Source organism: Echiichthys vipera (assembly GCF_963691815.1).
Source record: "Echiichthys vipera genome assembly, chromosome: 5".
Classification (NCBI taxonomy): domain Eukaryota; kingdom Metazoa; phylum Chordata; class Actinopteri; order Perciformes; family Trachinidae; genus Echiichthys; species Echiichthys vipera.
This window is the reverse complement of record NC_139830.1, coordinates 19615046-19634849: the sequence shown is the minus strand read 5'-3', so window position 1 is coordinate 19634849 and position 19804 is coordinate 19615046. Positions and strand designations below refer to the sequence as shown.

The window sequence follows — 19804 nt, the reverse complement described above, 5'->3', positions numbered from 1 at the left end:
AAAAGAGAAACAGTGTGAAAGGGATGTTGTGCGAGTGTGCTGTCAGCTTTCCATCAGTGACATGATTACACGCCTTCCCAGGAGAGAGAGAGAGAGAGAGACATAGAGACAGACATAGATAGTGAGGATGGCTGTGTATTTTTTTTAGGATCTCTCTTCAGATAGCTCGTCTGAAACACTTCCTCAGCATAAACTGGTAGTGTAACAGATTTCAAATACATACATATGCTTGTCATAGTCAGTAACATCTGAGCTGAGGCTGTGAGCTGACAAAACCGCAGCCTATAGAGCTCATATATTACTAAATGGCCAAAAAAAATGCTTTGAGCGATTTTCTGAAAGAGTCCCACACCTTTCCAACTGACAGCAGTCCCTCTGTTTTTCTCGACGTAAGTAATACGAGATTAAGCCTTTTAAATCTCTCCTCGTTTCAGATACTTATTCAGCACTTGGTAAATTATTAAAAGAAAATACAAGGACGCGAAGCAGAATGTCAAGGAAGGTTAGCTTTTCTTTGATTTCTCGCTCCTTAGGCAAGCACTACTCTATAAGAATATGGCCTTACCTCAAGTATTATTGATCTAGTTGAAGTGGTTTTGCCTGATCCCTCAACACTGAACCTCTTCTGAGGCAAAGCTATTTGCCATCAAATCTTTGTGCACATGCGCCATGGGATCTCCGTTCACTGCACAATCCTCATTTCCAGCATTTAATAAGTTTGGGCCTCTGTTTTCTTTTGGATTGTTGCAGCTGAGCGATGTGCGTAAGGTAGCAAAACAGGGCTATAGAGAGTAGTGTGGGGAGGTTGCTGATTTCCCCGGTGAGCTTGTATCTGAGCTGTCGTCACCTGTCTCTTCTCAGGGATAGAGGCGCCTTAATCAGGAACATGAAAGTGTCTCCTGTGGTGCTGCCTCCTGTCTCTGTCACTCGCTCGTCTATTACTTGATTTACCTTCGCCTGAGTATTAGCATTTTTTTTGTGTGTCAAGTATGAAAACTCTGCTTGTAGAGAATTCCACATCAAAACCCGACGTTATTTTAAGTTTAGAGGACTTAAGTGCCAATAAATGATTTATAAAGACATGGATGTAGCACATTGGGATTTAGTTTTATGTTTAACCCCAGTCTCCTGTTTGGAGACTCTTGAGTCCTAAAACAACATACTTAACATTGTTTTATCGGCTTGATTATTTTGGTAGCTTCACATTTGATTCTTTCAAATCTTTCACAGTTAATTTGCATCAGGTTTATTTAAAACTTTTGAGGGTTCTGCCATCATGCCCCAATATCTTAGCAATCTCAAGAGGGCTGCACCCCTCTGAAAGATTTTTTACAATTTTTTTTTACAACTATCAGAGTTAGTTAAATCTCTTTTTTGGAACATTCTGCCTAATAATTATGCACACCTTGATATGGTGTGTTGATCTCCTTAGGCCACATCCTACCTCATTACCCACACATCACCTAATATGCTTCAATCCTTTTTTTCTAATTTTATAAGAATTCCTCATGAACTAAATGTTTTACACAAGGTCTGCTGCAAGAAAAAAAAAGGATCCATTACTTCAGGTTGGAGCCCCAGAAACCCCAGCTTTTAAAAAATGGTTAAATACAATGGATTTTCATACAATCCATATGTGTGAATGGTGTTGTTAGTTAGTACAGAGCATCATTCATCTCTCGCTAAAACATTAATAATATTACAATGAATGATGACATACTGTAAATGTTCGTGTGTGTGAATGACCTTTGGGAAAACAAAAGAGATATATATTTGTTCATGTATATAACATAAAACATGAGTTATATCCTTATTTGGTTTACTCTAATACTACACATGCATAACAACGCTTTTTCATCAAATGTGCCAGTGTTTGGAGATAAACAATTACAGCAATTGGTACTATTTTTATACATACAGCAGTTGTCTGGAAGTAAAAACCAATCACAGCAAAAACGGTTAGACTGTCTGTATCCACTGCTCCGTCCATATAGACAACTGTTAGAAGTGATTGTTTTTTTTCTATGTATAACGTACGTGCATGTATTCATCAACGTGAAGTCACACGTTTCGCCTACTTTTGTGGTGCTGGATTACCTTATCTCAGTACGCAGCAGGAGCTTTGTCTTCTGTAACTCAACATGTGCGATTACTTCTCATTGTGTAACAGTGTAATCTGTGCAGATAAAGCCTTTTGCTTAATACAGACTCTTCTAAAGTTCTCAGAGAGGCTGAGCACAGCTTTATTTGAATATTCAAAAAGGCCTATTTGAATTTGAAATGTAAGGAGTCTATTATACAGGAAGCGTGATAACCTTTCCAACTGCAGTTCTCGTATTGTAACCTGAAAATAACTGACTCTTGTTACTTAACAATTTTTAGATTCAGCAGAAGCAGAACAGTCTCCTGAGAAGTTTCACTTCTTAACACTAGGAAAACAAATGTGGACTAGGTTGCCAACTAGATTCTGAAATCATATTTGGATGTTTCCTTTAGCATTAGAATAATCTGGCACCAACTTGCCCAGGTGTAACACACCAGTCTAGGTACGGACAGATTATTTTTTGGCACAGTAAAATCAGTCCAGATAGGAAATGTAACAGGCTGTAATCGGATTTGACACATATGCAAAACATGTGCCCATCATGTCCTGCACAGAGAGCTCATTAACTCCCTCCTCCTAATAGATTCACAATATCTCAATTTTCTGCTTTCCGCTCAGCGTGTGCAATCTTTTATGCCTGGACCAGAAACCTGCACCTCCAGCTAAAGCCTGTTCAAGCGTGAGAGTCAGTTTCATTAGATCTACATCAGAAAGACAAAACAAGAAAGTGTGGGATGGCTACATGAGCATGCTGTGTTCCCACCGGTAATCAGCATTATCATTTCAGGTGGATCTGACTGATGTACACCCTGCTGCCAAAATCTGGATGTGAGCAAGACTCTGTGAAATGAAGGCACAGATATAGTCCATTTGCTCCACGTAGACAATCAAACAGAACTTCATCAAATGATTAAGAAAAGAGCTATCATAACACACTAACTATTCATGAAAGGGGATTGCAGAAAATGTGCAAATAGACTACGTGAAGTTGGACAAACATTTGACTAAGTAAAATCACTTATTGAGACTGATCAGTGTATGTGTTGATTATACATCCTTTGAATTCACTTCATGATGCAAGAGGAGCAGGTTTTTAGGTGTGGCAAATCATGGATAATAAGAGGAAACGATGTAGGACACAGTTTTAATTGTACTGCAGTTGAGAAGTGACAGAGCTTACTCCTGTGTTTGGTGAGTAATTCCTGGTAAAACTGACAGCGGTTGAAATGTGGTGAGGTTTGTTTTGTCCCTTGCTGTCACTATTAAATGTCGCTGAGCCTTATTTAAATGCAGGGATTGTATCTATGTGGGTGGTGCTCTGCAGTATCTATGCTTCTCAAGTTTTTATTGGGTGGGTTACACTGCTTTGATGCTCAAGGATAGAGCTCTAAGCACTGATTATAGTCATCACCACAGATATACCTCATACATTTTTTAAAAGCCTTTTAGTTCACTGCTTTTTTGCATCCATCAATCCACCTAATTATACTGTATATGGGTGTCTTGGTGAATTTGGAAACCTACTAAAATGGTATAGTTTAGTCTTTCAGATTATTTCCACTTTTCAAAAAATGTGGCATATTACTTGTGTATGTGCATGAAGCAGACAGTGTTATGTTGAGCTATCGTGGCTATAGAGGAATAGTTTTACATTTTGAAAATACACCTGCTGAATATATGTCTGAGCCAGGAGATGGTTAGCTTAGCTTAGCATAAAGCATGGCTCTTGTACCATAAAATCACAACTTTTTGTTTTTTACACTTTTTGTACAGAATAAGCAAATGACATAAATTTAATGACAAATGACAAAAAATTATTAACATGGCAGTTGAATTTTCCTTTTCACAGAGCCAGGCCAACTGTTTTCCCCTTGTTTCCAGTCCTAAAGCCAGGCTAAGCTAACTAGCTCCTGGCTGCAGCTTTATATTTAACAGAGATACAAGTTTTATCCATCTCCTTGTCTTACTCTTCCCAGGAGAAATAAGTATATTTTCCAAATGTGGAACTTACTTACTTTAAAGTGAGTCTAGTGGCCATAGGGCAGTCTCATCAGTAACAGCAATGCCAGGATACAACTTAAAAAGAAAATACAGCAGAGCTAAACATAAAGCAGAACAAGCCCTGTAGAAAATCACAGTATTTCAGTGTCTGTAGTTTGTCATCTTCTTGCTGTAATGGATTTACTGACAGGCTTTACCGACTCTGGTTAGTTCAGCGTCAGATTCGATGTTGTTATAGAGCTGACAGCTCATAAAGATGAGTGACAAGTGTCGGGAGTGTGAACTAGTTTAGCTGAGTGTCAGCAAGACAGCATGAACAGCAGACCGTGTTGACTTGAGGCAAACTGTTTGATATTGTTGTGTATCTTTAGTAAGGTAATGCATTATAAGAGTGACAATTTTATGAACTTGTTTAATTGTCTTGATGTGAAAATTACACTTGACAAGAGGGGGGTTTAACACGTGTGAAAGAAAACAGAGAAGGAAGCGGACATTTATACTCATCCTGACATCACTTGCAACTGTGCAAATATGCCTTCAGGGTCCCAGTTTTTACTCTGCCCAATTGTAGACAATGGTAACCATAGTAAAAGTATTTACTTTCATTCAAACAGGATTCAAATGAGTATCACGCACAAAGCAAATGAATTAACCACCCCATCTTTGCACCACTCCGAGGAAACCTTTGAAGGTATTTAAGGTGATGAGGGAAAGTAAGACAATCAAAAAAAATTTAGCTGCAGTGCAAAAATGGCATTTCAGTTCATAACTGATTCGAGAGCTGGAGAGTTTGGCCCCTGCTTTTTCTTCTGTTACACTCTACTGAACGGCTGATGATCTGTTTTGGGTTTCAGCTGTCAGGTTTTGGACCCCACACACACCCATGCATGAAGTTAGTCTGAACTCAGGAAGGTCTGAAATGTGAATCTGAATACCAAAAAAAAAACGTTAGCAGCACCTAATTTTCAGTCGGGGCCATGGCAAGCTCTTCTTCCCTGGAGCCCTCTGGCTCTAACTCCTCATTGCAGCCCATTGAGACACTTCTGCTGTCACCCTCCTCCCATCCCCCCTCTCATGCACTTTGTCTCCATGGCGATGTTTGAGAGAAATTTAGGGCAGGAAAGGTTTTTTTTTTTCCACAAGGGAGCTGTAAAATTTGTTAACTGTAGAAACAGCTCTTCTTAGTTTATGTAAGTTAACACAAAGTGGTATTGATAAATATCAGTCAAATATGTACAGAAAGAGGGCATTCAGAATAATAACGGATTTCAATTTTCAGTCAAAAAATGTCATGCTGTGCTGGTGCTGACCAGATTAGCCCTTCTGAAAAAGTAATTGAAAATTGTGTCTCTTCTTTTCACTTTCGCAGTCAGCGGTTTGGAGACTGTTATCGGCCTGTACGGGGAAACACTCGAGATCCCTTGCAACAATGGAGGGCTGAAAGCAGAAGATGTCATGATCACTAAATGGAAATATGTAAGTCACAGCGGAGGTCAATAGATTCAAAATGGTGAAATCTGTCTGACACCCACTTATCATGTCTGAACCACACCCAGTCTGAGTGCAAATGCAGTGCATTAGGCCATGCATCTGTTCCTCCATGTGACACTGCATGAACAGAGAGAACAAAACACGGTGTGCTTTTTCTTTGAACTGGAAGCCCGTGCCATATGGGACAGACATGTAACAAATGATCTCTGCTCTCCAGGACAAAGGGGAGGGACTTTCAGGAGACCTGATGGTCAGGATGAAAAACCAGAACGCCTCAATCAGCGCCACCGATGAATACAAGGGTCGCGTTAACATGGCTGCGAACTCCAGTCTGCTGCTTTCTGAGGCCAAGCTGACTGACCAGCGCACTTTCACCTGCATGGTGGTGGCTATGGCAGACATCTCAGAATACCCAGTTAATGTGGTTATCTACAGTGAGTACAAGCTGGCATATGTCAAAAACTCCTTTCCCTCTTTGGATTACTTTAGTTAAAGTGCTGTAATGACTTACATGAGGCACAAATATTACCCACACTATTCATTGACATGTTTTTTTGATGTATTGCAGAGATGCCAGCAGGCCTGGAGATTAATGACAAGGCTAAGGAACTAGAGATTGGCAAACTTAAAAAGGTGGGTTTTTAATGATAAACATTGCTTATACCTACATTATTTTAAGCAGCAAACCATCAAGAAAAATCCTTCACTTGAGCTAAGGTATCTTGAGGCATAGCCGGGACCATGTTACTAAAGTAATGAGTTCTTTGAAGTAATTCTCATGAATTAATAAAGAGCAGAATCCCCCCTACTGCAATTAAAATACCCAAAGGATCTAAGGGGCTTCAGAAACGCTCTGGGCATTTCATGGTCTATTGCGTTGAAAACGACTTAGTCCTCAAATGCGGGAAATGCCCTAAAAAGCTAATTTGCGCAGATGTTTGGTCATTTAAAAACATGAAGCCCCATTTAAAATTTGTGAAATGGTGATTGTTTTTCAATATCTGAAAGTGTTATTTGAGTGTTATTTTTTTGCTATTTTTCCTCAAATTTTGATCTGTTTCTGATCCACAGCTTGGAACATGTGTTGCACAAGATGCCAATCCAGCTGCCAATATCACATGGCTAAAGAACAAAACACCTCTGCTGGCTGATGAGAAAGGTGTGTTATAAATGCCAACAGAACAACTCTTTGGAGTGGTTCTGACATTTATAGTTAGTACATACACAGATGTTTTTATTCTCTCTGGCTGGGACAGTTACAGTAAATGATCTATCTGCGATTGAATTGTGCTGTACTTGCTGTCAGTGTGCAGTGTTTTGGTCATTACACCATTTTTCCTCGTCAGAGTCTTCAGACAGACTTCTTTGTTTTCTGTCTAGGGATTTCCATCAAAGCCTCGGTACTGGTGGACCCTGTTTCTGGCCTTTCAACAACTTCATCCATCCTGGAGTACTCGGCCGAGAAGGGAGACACGGACGCCGAGTTCACCTGCAGCACTCAGCACACTGAGGGTGCAGAGCTGGTGTCCTCTCCAGCGACCTTCACTGTCACCTGTGAGTCCCCAAACCCTGTTAACAACCTTACCTGGTAACATTTACTAAACCACACCAGCTGCTGTCTGCAGAAAAAATGTTTTCAAATTAAGTACTGTACAAAATAAAAGACTAAAATGCTGGTTGCTAATGTTTTTTCCGTTAGATCATCACAACAGACTATTAAAATGTTGTGCTTTTTCCCACATTTACCTCTCCGAAGGAAGTCTTTAGCAGGATATTTCAAAAACATGCTCACAGACTTACAACAGTATTTAATGTACATCATGTACCAAGAATTAAGTGGGTAGTTTTTGCTGCAGATCAGGATCCAGCTGTGGATTTTCCACACGTTTCTTAAAGGGTTAGTTTGACATTTTGAGAAATGCACTTATTCACTATATTGCAGAGAGTTAGATGAGACGATAGATACCAATCTCATGGCAGCGCAGTAAATAGGACGCTACAGCCAGCAGCCGGTTAGCTTAGCTTAGCATAAAGGCTGGCTGGAAACAGGGTTTAAGCTCCATAGGTCAAAATGAAGTTTTTGGTGCAGATTAAACAAATGAGCAACAACCTGTTAATTAATGAGCTTTAGAGGTGCCAGAAGGGGGATTGTGTATCTTTGCACAGAGCCAGACTGGCTTTTTCCTCCTGTTTCAAGTGTTTTTGCTGAGCTTAGCTGACTGTCTCCTACAGTATATTCACATTTAACAAAAGCAAATAAGCGTATAAGCATACCTTTCACACCATATCTCATGATTGTCTATCACCTAGGTTATTGTAGTAGCAATCGAAATCATGAGATACTTAATATTTCCTATTCTTAAAAAAGAAAAAGAAAATAGATAGTTGCAGATTGCAGCAGGTTGATTCTGTCTGAATGCATTTGAGTTTTGCTGAAACATAAAAGGTTAAAAGAACAACACTGCAGTAGAACATTTTGTGGAAATCAGACACAACCACTTTATACCAGGCTGATCTCTACTTCCCTTTTTATGTAGTTTATTTTTTCACTTCATCGGCAAGTGGAACAGTTGTGTTTGAAATCTGAGCTTCAGTTATTTATGTGTTTATGTTTCTACTGACTGTAATGACTGGGTTATATTTTTTGGCAAGTAAACAGCTGCCAAACGTTAATTAATATGGTGCGACGTGAATTTAAAATACAGTGAAAGATAACACTTGTCTTTCCTATTTAATTGAAGTCAAGTTTTTCCAACATCACACACACAGTGTCTCGCAGGGCTTTTTAAGGACTACAACAGCGGCAGCTCCTGACCTACAAGCTCTCAACAAAGACCAAGAAAACTCTTTTAAAAACCTCAGCTGTAGACTGCTGTCTGTGTTATTTTTTCTGACTACATGAACACTTTTTAATGGTACACTTTTGCTTCCAGCTAGGAAAGACAACTGCACCTTTATTGGTGACAGATGAAAAATGATGTGTCGATTCTGTAGCTCTGTAGTGGGATTCATACTGAACGCAGCATTAAATATTGAACTTACTGGCGCAACATGGCCTTTAAAGTAAAACTTATGAGTGTCGGAACACTGGAAATGTGAAGCGTTTGTCTCAGATGGAGCAGAAACATTGAGCTTGGAAAGGATTGTTTGGTCTAGTGCCTCAGAATATCAGTGCAATTCAGCCACCTCCTCAGCTGCATTTTGAAGTTGGTCATAACCAATACGGAGGCAGAAAGTTAAAGCTCTCTGTAGCGTGTTGACAGTCTGCTGTTGGGGGCTCACACTTGATCAGCCCTCCGCCCTCACATACATCCCCTCTCTGACTTTCTATTTCCTGCACAGACTCCACAGAGAACATCGTCCTTCAGGTCACTGCTCAGGACCCTCTGGTAGAAGGAGACAATGTGACTCTGAAGTGTGTGGCAGATGGAAACCCAGCTCCTACCGCCTTTAACTTCCATCTTAAGGTACGCATGCTCATCAATATCCCATGGGGAAACTCAGAAATGTCTTCCAGTCATGCTTATCACATGTTTTGTTTTTTTTTCTTCAACAAGGCATAGTATACTAATGCCTCACCATTATTTGATTGTATGTCTTTAAAGGGAGAGTCGGTGAAAGTGGAAAACGCAGATACTTACACCATCACGAATGTCTCGCGCGACACCACCGGTGAATACAAATGCTCTCTCGTTGACGACCCGACAATGGAAGCGTCTGAAGACATCACAGTCAACTGTAAGTGATCAAAAGAGAAATTACTGCAGTTATGCATACTCCAGCATCGTCAGCATAAACGTCATTTCCTTTTCTGCCCGTAATTTTGTTTGTTACTATGGCAGCAAAAAGTGTTTTTCACACAAAATATAGGTCTAATGTCTTTTTTTTTACCAGCCTACCTGTCTTGCTGTGCTTTGTGGAGAAAAGTGTGGTACTGCCTCTAATAAGCTGCTTCTGCAGGGCAGTGAGCCAAGTGCAGGGCTGTGTGGTTAACAACAGGAATGTTTCGACCCTTGTCAGGCCTCTGAACCATCTTTTACCATCCTTTCCCTCTCTTGTTAGACCTAGACATCAATTTAAGCCCCTCTGGAAATATCGTCAAGAATGCCGGAGAGGCCCTGGATCTAACTCTTCAGATTGATGCCTCCGGAGACTACAAGGTCTTCTGGACAAAGGTAAAAGCAATCTTTTATACAACAAAGCCTGAATCAGCGAGGAAAAGTTTGTGGTTGTTATTGACCGTGTGGGTATCCTTTTCATTGAATTCAGGACAATGTTAAACTGGACAAAGAGCCCGAGTTTACGAAGCTGTCTTACGCTAACTCTGGCCGCTATGAGTGTGAGGTGACAATGGGGCTCCTCAAACGAAAAGCTTCTCTTGAGCTGGCTGTGGAAGGTAAGGGTTTAAAGGAAACTCAAAGAATATTGTCTTTGTTGCTGATAGATAGATGAGTTTAATATGACTTTCATGTCCGTATGGTAAATATGAAGCACAATACAGCCAACGGCAGGTTAGATTAGCTTAGTTTAAATCCTGAATCACAGGGAAACAGCTGGCTCTGGGCTCAGGTTACAAAATCTGCCTTAATAAGTTCACAAATTATTATGTTGTATGTTGTTAATTCTCACAGAAAATCGAAAGTGTAAAAATGATCCATTGTGGTTTTATGGCAGGGTTGCCAGGCAACCAGCAGAGATGATCCAGTAAGTTACTCATAACCATTTTGTCCTTTTTTAACACTTCTTTTTTATACCGGTTTTTGCACTTATTTAACAAGTTACGGTATAAAGTGTTATTTTTTTAGCTGTAGAGGTACTAGAAGGCACATTTTGTTGCCTTTGGACAGAGCCAAGCCATTACCCCCTGTTTCCAGTCTTTATGCTAAGCTAACTGACTGCTGGCTGTAGCTCAATACTTGCCATAAAAACATGAGAGTAGTATTGATCTTCTCATCTAACGAAAATGTCAAACTATAACTTTCAGTGAATACATTCCTCAGTCATTCTGTGTGTATGTAATGTAACCATTCATGCCACATGCATTTGTGCTCATGTATCTGAAGAGTTACATGCTGTTGCAGGTGCTCCAGTTATCACAAAGCTGTCCAAACGACGCAGTGAAGATGGCAGACATAAAGTCCTGATTTGTGAGGTTGAAGGTTCTCCAAAGCCGGCTGTGTCCTGGAGCATTAACGGCACCTTGGTATGAACACACACACTCTTACAGCATAAGCCTTATCATCATGATATGAAATTATTCTTCTGATAATTGTTGCAATTTCTGAAGGTCAAGTGTGTCCATTTTTGATAGATATGACTGCACATTCATTTATTCATCTTGATTGCAAGATTTTATTTTTTCATGTGCAGTGAGCTCCATCTGTGCCAGCACACAGGAAATTAGTCACATTATTCCTTTTTAGGCTTGAAGAAACCTAAAAAGGAAACAAACTCTTTTAACTGTAACAAACAGAATAGTTCTGTAATTGTACATTTAGTGCTCTTTAGAAGGAACTAACTGGAAAAATATCCGATTTAGAGGAAAAAAACTCATATTTGAAACCATTGTAACTGTTGATCAGTAAATCAGTAAATGTGGAATGTGGTAAAAACAAAACTGCAAGCACATATTTCAACCAGTTTGAGGAAGTATTTGGGAGCCGTGAATGAAGGTGTGGAAATGGTAGTCCATCTTAGTTGTACACTAACTATAAAAATATTCTGCATATGAATAAAAAATCTGTAGGCAACCGGACAAGGGTTGGGTAACGGACGTGGCCTGGTTTCAGTAGTTTTTACCAATCACGTTTGAGATGGCTTCGGGTGCTTGCTGGTACACTGCCACTGTAAATAGTCTATACCATAATTCCCCATTCATACAAATCGGTATTGTTACAAGCACAGTTTGAAGTTATGATCCTTGAGATTTCAATCGGTCACCCTGGTAACAGTAAATGTAGTTTACAGCAAACACTTCTTGAGCACTTACCCAGAAATACAACTGAACAGTATAAGCTGTGTATCTGTTTACAGTGCTTCCAAACAAACTCCTGTTGTTTGAATGAAGGAGTCGATTAGAGTTTGAGTAATTTAACAACAGTAAAGATGGATCACATGCTGCATCATTTCCTGTGGCCCTTCTGTGCCGATAGGCAGTTTTAATTCCGAGTGGGAATGGCGGACCGTGCCTCTAACAATGAAAACAACTATACAGAGAGAAAATTCATAAATATAAATACTTTGAAGGGCTATTGCTAATAAAAAATACAGATAACCAATAACATCATAAACAGTGTTTGTATTCATGAAAATCTGTAGTTTTTTCCCTTGTGGACACACACTAGAGCAAAAATAGCACATGCTTAATCTCAATAACTGATACTCAGTATTTATCGTAGGACAGTTACAACCCAACAAACCATCACCAACCAACCCAACAAAACAATTTGTTAGTCTCAGATTATGAAGATGTAACAATTTATTAATTACAAACAACAGATAGATATTAACTTTAACAAGTGACCACACACCGGTTATTCTTCCTTGAAATAAAGTTTTTTTTAGAGACACATTCTTCAGAATGCTATGAATGTTTCTGTCAGTCATTCGGTCATTCATTGATTGATAAATCAATACTGGCTGTCATAGAAATCCATGTTCTGACAATGGTCTTCCCACGCAAGATGGCAACCTGTTTGACATCTTATAGCATCTAAATGTTATCAATAAAGTAGCTAAGACATATCATAGATCATATCTATGTACAGTTGGTGATACTTGGCTTCATTTTGATCTACACAGGGATACATTTTGTGATTTTATTTGGTGCTATTTAGGTGTTTTTCTTAAAATAAACCTCTGAATAAATCACCAAGGTGTGACTGGACAGAGGCAATCTGTTTGCTTGTGCCTCCTCCCCCTTGTGAGGACACTAAAACATCCAAGGTTTGCCAGCATATTGGGCCTGAGAGAGACCGTTCATGCATTGCTTCTGCCACTGAGTGAATGCTGCCTGTTATGTGCATCAGTTTGCACTGTTAGTATTTTCCCCAGCTAACGCACTTGTCTAGTCCACACATTTCTAGGCGGTTGTGCTCAGTGTTTCGAAAGAGTACATTTCTTCATTTTCTGTGAGGCTCAAACAATATTTTGAACCAGACTGTCACAGCCAGACAGACAAGACAAGTTTATTTTTTTTCTTAAATTGACCTTTTTTTCTCTTTTGTTTCTTTGGTCTACCTGTGTGCACACTGATAGCAGAAGCACTCAGTTTAAATTACATGGGAAGCTGAGGGTGTGTTTAGGATGGCTGCAATTCTTTTCCAGTCAGTGTCTAACACAACTTGTGTCATAAGTAATCATCTCAAAGGTGTGCAGAACTCTTTCACTGAAGGACAATGCATTTCTTGAGATAACACACATTTCTTCATTTCAGTCAAAGTTTATTTTCCCCCCTTTCATCCAATCCTTTAAAGCCTGTTCATAGAGATAATGATGTGAGGCTTTAATACAGGGTCAGTAATGAGTATTTACAAAATTGCCACTTCCTGTTGTATAGAGAACATGAAAAGGGTGTTGGCAGTTTGTCTTTGTGTCTGGGGTTTTCCTCGGAGACTCAAGTGTCTATATCCCAGAGGCACACAGGCTTCCTCTTTGTCCACGAAAGGCTGATTCACATATCAATCCATCGTTGCCCCCTGGTGGTGCAGAATATACACTTCTTACATGTGGCAGGTTAAGAAACAGTTTGATGTCAGATATGTGAATACTAACATTTGTCTTTTTTTCTCTTCGTTCAGCTTGATGAGAGTCCCTTCGCCAATGGAAAGATAACACACAGGATCACAGTTGTGCCTACTGCAAATCTGACCGTCTCTTGTACGGTGTCCAATGAGTTTGGGGCGGACAGCAGAACTATAAATGTGTCATCCCGTAAGTACAAAGTGGTGATATAGTCCTCTCATCTCTCTCTGATCGGGATTTACCTAAAGACTAACTCAGAAATTTGCCCTTGTAGATGTTTTCCCTCTCTGCTCACTAACTCTTTGTGTCTGCATGTTGACTTTATATAATGTTGAAATGCTTAAATAAAACTACAATCATTTAGCAGGTATGTACTCGAGGGTAAATGCACATTATTATTTTTTTATGTGAATAGAAAATCACATTGTTTTGGGTTGACACAAACCTTTCTGACATATACTTTGTAAAAATCAACCAGTACTGAGTACACTTTACTCTCTGTTTTATTCATCACAAATAATATCGTTCCTTATATCGTGCAGCCCTATAAGCAGCATTTATTTTTTGCTTCTCTATAATAACAGATTTTCGTTTCCTTTACATTGGTGGCTGTTTGTCTTTTGATGATCACTGAGTGAAGATCTACCTTCTATCACCTCACTACTGTCACAGTGTACCCGATGCATGTACTTTTTACACTCTGTTGTCCAGAATCGTGCGGTATTAATATCATTCTTTGCTCTTTCTTGCTTTCTCATTCCTGCGTGTTTGAGACAGCATTTCACCTCTCTTTTACCCCTTCACTCAGTGGTGTGTATGTTGGGATGCTGGATTTAATCTGTTCCCTCTTTGGAACTACTTGCATGCAAAAGTAGAATAGAAGTAGAGTGGTAATTTTGTTTTCTTTTTTTTTTCTTTTTGTTGGACGTTAATTTTATGTTATATCTGATTTCAGTAATTGAGGAGGTGAGAATGGATAAACAAGGTAAGTTGTAGCGGTCTTCTTGCTTGTCAGAATCGGTGGGAGGGGGGTGGTAAGTAAAGACCATGGGGGAATCAAATGTTGCTCACTGAAAGAAGGATCTTGATTAAATATTTACCTTTCACGTCACTTTGGACTCTGGAAAATCAATCTTTGGACAGTACGTTTCAATTAATAAAATTGGGATATGAAAGAATAAGAGGAGAAGAGCTACCAGCATCCTGACAAAAATGTCAAAAATTGCCCATAATCCCATTCGCTGATGAAATGAGTCACTAACTAAGAATAACTTCCATTAACATTTAACTCAATGAGTCATAACCATGTACAGTGCGGATGTGTCCATTCATCAATGCATTTATTGCACATAATTACTTTTTTTTTTCTTCCCTGTATTAGTATGCAGTCAGGCTGGGGTTTCATATTGATGTGTGTCTTGCTGGTTTCTTATGTTTCTGTTTTGTCTTACAGACCAATCAGATGATAACGACCAAACCAAGCTGGTAGTTGGAGTTGTAGTCGGTCTCCTCGTCGCCACTTTGGTTATAGGCCTGGCATACTGGGTCTACATGAAGAAATCCAAGTAAGAAGTCAACATTGACCTTTCTTCAAATCATACTACTGTTATATGATAATGATTTGAATCTTTTCTAGATGTGAATTATTGTTTCATTTAGGTACATGGCTAAAATATTATGTGACAAATGTTATTTAGTATAGTTTGGCAGCTACACTTATACATACAAATGAAAGAGGAGTATTATAGCACCAGATATTTTGAAAAAAAAATACCCAGACACATATAGTAGCTTTGTGTTACACCTCTACCTAGTCACCACCAAGTTCCCATCAAGCACACATCGAGCATCGAGCATCGAAGAGTACTCCTATGCTACAATGTATAAATTTGTCCGTGATGATTTATTGAAACACAACTTAATTTACCCATATGGACCACACAATATAAACTGAAGTAATTCACTAAAAAGCAAATTTTCATACAGCAATTAAATGAACAGTTGGACATTTGTGTAAAAATGCTTATTAGCTTACCTGTCGGAAGATAAATGAGAAGATTGATGCCACTCTCATGTCTGTAGATATAAAGCTGTAGCCAGGAGAGGGTTAGCTTAGCTTAGCATAAAGGCTGAAAACAGAAGGAAAAAACTAGGCAGTGTAAAAACAACAAGTTAGTGTTAATAAGACAGTCCAGCACAAAACCCCATCAAGCCATAACTTCATTTTTAAGGTGTTGATATTTGTTGCCTTTGGAAAGAACCAGGCTTAATGTTTCCCCTCTTTTCCACTCTTTATGCTAAGCTAAGCTAACTGCCTGCTGGATCTAGTTTCACATTTCACAGTCTCATCTAACTTTTGGCTATTCCTTTAACTAAATTTAAGAAGAATCGTTTTCACGGTTCAAATATGAGGTCAAGCACAGCAATAATCTATTTGTAATTAATTAGAAATGTAGATGTGACTCACCTTATAAGTAACAAAATGTAACCCTGTCTTTCAACCGATCATGAACACAGCATGCTAATATAAGTACATATTGGCAGCACAGGGATATATGTGGCTTCCATTAAGTGCAGGTGGACAGTGTATATTACATCTGCACATGTGTATTCAACACACTATCACACCGTATACACTTATACAAATGGCTGAGAGAAGGGATATCAGCATGTTGGGTAACAATGCTCTATTATAAACAGGCAAGGAAGCTGGAAGACTGGTGAAAAGGAGAACGGGTCTTCTGAGGAGGAGAAAAAGCTGGAGGAGAAAGTGGAGGAGAACAGCCAAAAAGCTGAGGTGTAAAGAAATGGCAACCATCCTCTGGGAATGTGAAAGGTAGAAAACACTTCCATCATATTCCTAAATAAACACGAGCTAAGTCATTCTCTTTTTAAATAACATGGTTTCATTCTTTTCTTTCCAGTGAGAACATGGAACTTTTGCACATTTCTCTTCACCTCTGTCTTTGGGAAAAAAAAAAACGAGTGTACATTGGGAGGAAGACGGTTTGGATTTGGTTTCAGGGAGAATTTGACTAAAAAGCATATCCAAACACCCAAGAACCCCTCAAACCTTCACCCCTCCATTCCTTAAAAACAACAACAAAAAAGAATGGATACTGTACGTTATATACATAACTTGTCTGCACTACTGATACATATGTAAACATGTCTACTATTAGGATTTATGTTTGGGAATATGAGAGAATTCAGATCTTTTTGGTTTTGTTAGTTGATGCAAGTAGAATTAACCACTAGACCAGTTGCCTTTTGCTATAAGGATGTGTAGGCCTGCATTAGTCTGACTCTCTGGCCCTCTGAGACACAGCTGGGACCGAGGGACACCACCACCATCGCTTTTTAGCTTCACGTCATCACAGTCGAACAACCTCTGCCTTCAGCATCAGTTATGTTAAATCTGTTTATTTGTGCAGTGATTTCAGTTTGTGACTCGTTTCAGGGCTATGGGTATATTGTTATACTCGGCATTAGCTATGGATGGTAATATGATTTACATGTTGCATTGCAGGAAGTAGGCGATGTGCTGCAGAGTTCTTTGGGTATTACACAACTTTTTGTTTTTATTTTTTTGTTTACGTGTTCTTTACAAAGTAACCAGGAGAGAAAACAACACGAACTGATTTCTGCATGTTTTCTTTTTTTTCAAATGCCCTGTACATTCGACGTAACCACTGCATAACACAAGCAGGTAGATTATTGGGAGAATGTATAGCATAACTGAACTCATATTACTGGCTTTAATTTGGCTCTACAGGTTGTTTTACATGAAGCCATTGTTTGTTTTAATGCAAGAAGAAGTCATTGAGCTCGTAGTAATGAATACTTGTTTTTAGTTTCAAGGCTGTAAGTGAATTGTGCTCCATCAGTGTTGAGGTATGATTGTTTATTGTGTAGCTATGGCATCATTTTGTATTGGAGCACACAGAGAGGACAAGGCGTTTTTCTTAAAAGTAGTCACCATGATGTTTGCCTTCTTTTGAAAATCTACCTGTAATTGCTTCAGTTTGTGATGTGCACTATAGGGTTCATGTTTTCATGTCAGATTTGTGTAGAATACGAATGGAATACGCGCAGCTGTACATGTCACAAATTTGGTCCTTTCAAGAGCATTTACTAAATTTGAAAATGTGTCAAGATCAGGATGTAATTGTGAAGTATGTGAATTTATTTTCTTTTTGCTATTTATATTGTACAAGATAAAATATCCCGGTGGGCAAATTAAATAATTGTCATGTGGTTCATAACTTGAAACCGTTGATGAATTGCTTGCAGGCTCTACAAAAATTGAATTAAGTTGTGAGTCATCATCAGTAGGTTGCTCAGCGTCTGGTTGAATAATAAATTCGGCATGTGATAATCTCAGACCTACAAACTGCTGTGTGTTGCCTACCTTGTGTAAAACCATCAAATTGGAAGAATGACCAAAGAAAGTGGACATTGCCATGCAAGTATTGTAAATACCTGATGTTTGTTTTTGTACTTTTGTTTAAAATAAAGTGTACATTTGGGAAAGTTATGTCCACTGAATATTAATTATGTTGCAGTTTCACACATTTGACATCTTTTAAAATAAAGAGCAACATGGTTGTGAAATGTTTTTCACTTGCATGCAAAAAAGAAAGAGTACTTGTACAGTCATTTACAGTAAAAAAGAACTATGAATATTGTAGAAAATAGACCATACCAGAGCATGAAAAGAGTAGTGAGTAAGCAGTAAAATAAACAATGTTCAAACAAAAATAAAATATTTTAGAAGGAGATTTCCTACTATATGTTTTGATTAATTTGTTGTAGTAACTATTATACATATGTTTTAACAATAAGGCAACAAATATACTACTTCTGTTTTTATGTCAAAACTGGGCACAAAACTGGTCAGGACTTGTGCTTACTACTGCAACATGTTTTTCTTCTAGAACATCAGGATTGCAGTCACATTTGGAGGGAGGTGTGTGTAAGCCTTCTTGTGTGATTCAAAACCATTTACACTTTACCATCAACCAGTAGTGGAAAGAAAGTACATTTACTAAAGTAATGTGTACAAGCATGTTTTTTAGGTACCTAACTTTACATTCTTTGCAACTATCTACTACTATTAATGTGCCACTGATAATAATCAAATAATAACATCATAATATATGCAAACATAACACTTTGTAAGAGCTTTTTCTACTATTTTGCTGTTACTGCTACTGCACTGTGTCCTGCGATAGACTGGCGTCCTGTCCAGGGTGTACCCCGCCTCACGCTCGATGTCAGCCGGGATCGGCTTCAGCCCCCCGCGACCCCGACAGGGACACGCGGTTGAAGATGAATGAATGCTACTGTACCAACTATATCTTGTGCATTAGTACTTTCACTTAAAGAATCTGAAAACATTAACTTAGAATACTATACAATGGCAATGCAATATCTTTGGAATCTATTTTGACTCAGTAGGGGTGTCTCTGCAGGTGCTTTAACATTATCAACATCATGGAAACCATTAAATGTACTGACTGAAGTGGAAAAGGCCTGTGGAGACACTCAGACACCCTTGGCTGTTGATAGCAGTGATACATAATGCATATGATTAGTCATTACCTTTGACTGGCTTTCACTCAAAGAGTTGATGCACAATCTCCAAGTCAAGTATGGGCAACAACCCTAAGAAATGGACGTCATCGCAATATGGTCTGCATAACACTAAACAGAATAGGCATATGCTGCCATCCTGTGGTCAAGGAATATACTGCAGAGGGCAGTTTTCGAACAGAAAAAAGTCTTGTTGTTTGTCCAGGACCAGAAACTGCTCATATGAAGTCTAGGCGCATCGTGCATGGACTTTTATTGCAATTTTGACAGTGTGAGGACAAATTTGATTAAAGATCAAAGCTCTTTGATTGAAAAACATTAAACTTTTAGAAAAATAGCCCCAATATTGTTTTTTTTGCAGTATTATCAGAGTCACAACGAAAATTAATTACAGTTAATAATCCTTTTCAAATACCTAAAAAACGAATTCAATATTCTGACCACTTATAAAGAGTGTGTGTGTGTGTGTGTGTGTGTGTGTGTATGTGTGTGTGTGTGTGTGTGTGTGTGTGTGTGTGTGTGTGTGTGTGTGTGTGTGTGTGTATGTGTGTGTGTGTGTGTGTGTGTGTGTGTGTGTGTGTGTGTGTGTGTGTGTGCGCGTGTGCGTGTGCGTGTGTGTGTCACTGGTTAAACAAAATGAACGGGCAAAATTGTACATGACACATTCCTACGTTGTTCATAGATAGATAAGAACCAACTGGAACACATTTACAGAGAACATTAAAAAAAATCCATATGAATTAAAATGATTATCTGGTGCAGTTGCTCAATTGCTGCTCAATTGCTGCATACAATGCAGAATTACATAAATAGTTGAGAGGGTTATGGTGACATCTTTTCTCTCCTGTTTCGCTCATAGAAATACAAAAA

General features: G+C 38.8%; 1 protein-coding gene across 2 annotated transcripts in view; it reads left to right on the top strand.

The window, feature by feature from the left end:
• The window catches only part of LOC310946956 (CD166 antigen homolog), a 39052-nt gene extending 21196 nt beyond the window's left edge, over positions 1-17856 (top strand). Inside the window, exons 2-16 of one of the 2 annotated variants that reach the window (XM_083913558.1) lie at positions 5475-5581; positions 5814-6030; positions 6165-6229; positions 6668-6755; positions 6977-7150; positions 8939-9063; positions 9202-9334; positions 9659-9771; positions 9866-9992; positions 10678-10799; positions 13396-13528; positions 14295-14324; positions 14793-14904; positions 16040-16175; positions 16264-17856. In XM_083913558.1, the coding sequence (XP_083769684.1) occupies positions 5475-5581; positions 5814-6030; positions 6165-6229; positions 6668-6755; positions 6977-7150; positions 8939-9063; positions 9202-9334; positions 9659-9771; positions 9866-9992; positions 10678-10799; positions 13396-13528; positions 14295-14324; positions 14793-14904; positions 16040-16142 (1649 nt within the window). In that variant the 3' untranslated portion in view covers positions 16143-16175; positions 16264-17856. The remainder of the gene's footprint in view (positions 1-5474; positions 5582-5813; positions 6031-6164; positions 6230-6667; positions 6756-6976; positions 7151-8938; positions 9064-9201; positions 9335-9658; positions 9772-9865; positions 9993-10677; positions 10800-13395; positions 13529-14294; positions 14325-14792; positions 14905-16039; positions 16176-16263) is intronic. The other variant, XM_083913559.1, reaches the window with a different exon arrangement.
• The last annotated feature ends 1948 nt before the right edge of the window (positions 17857-19804 follow it).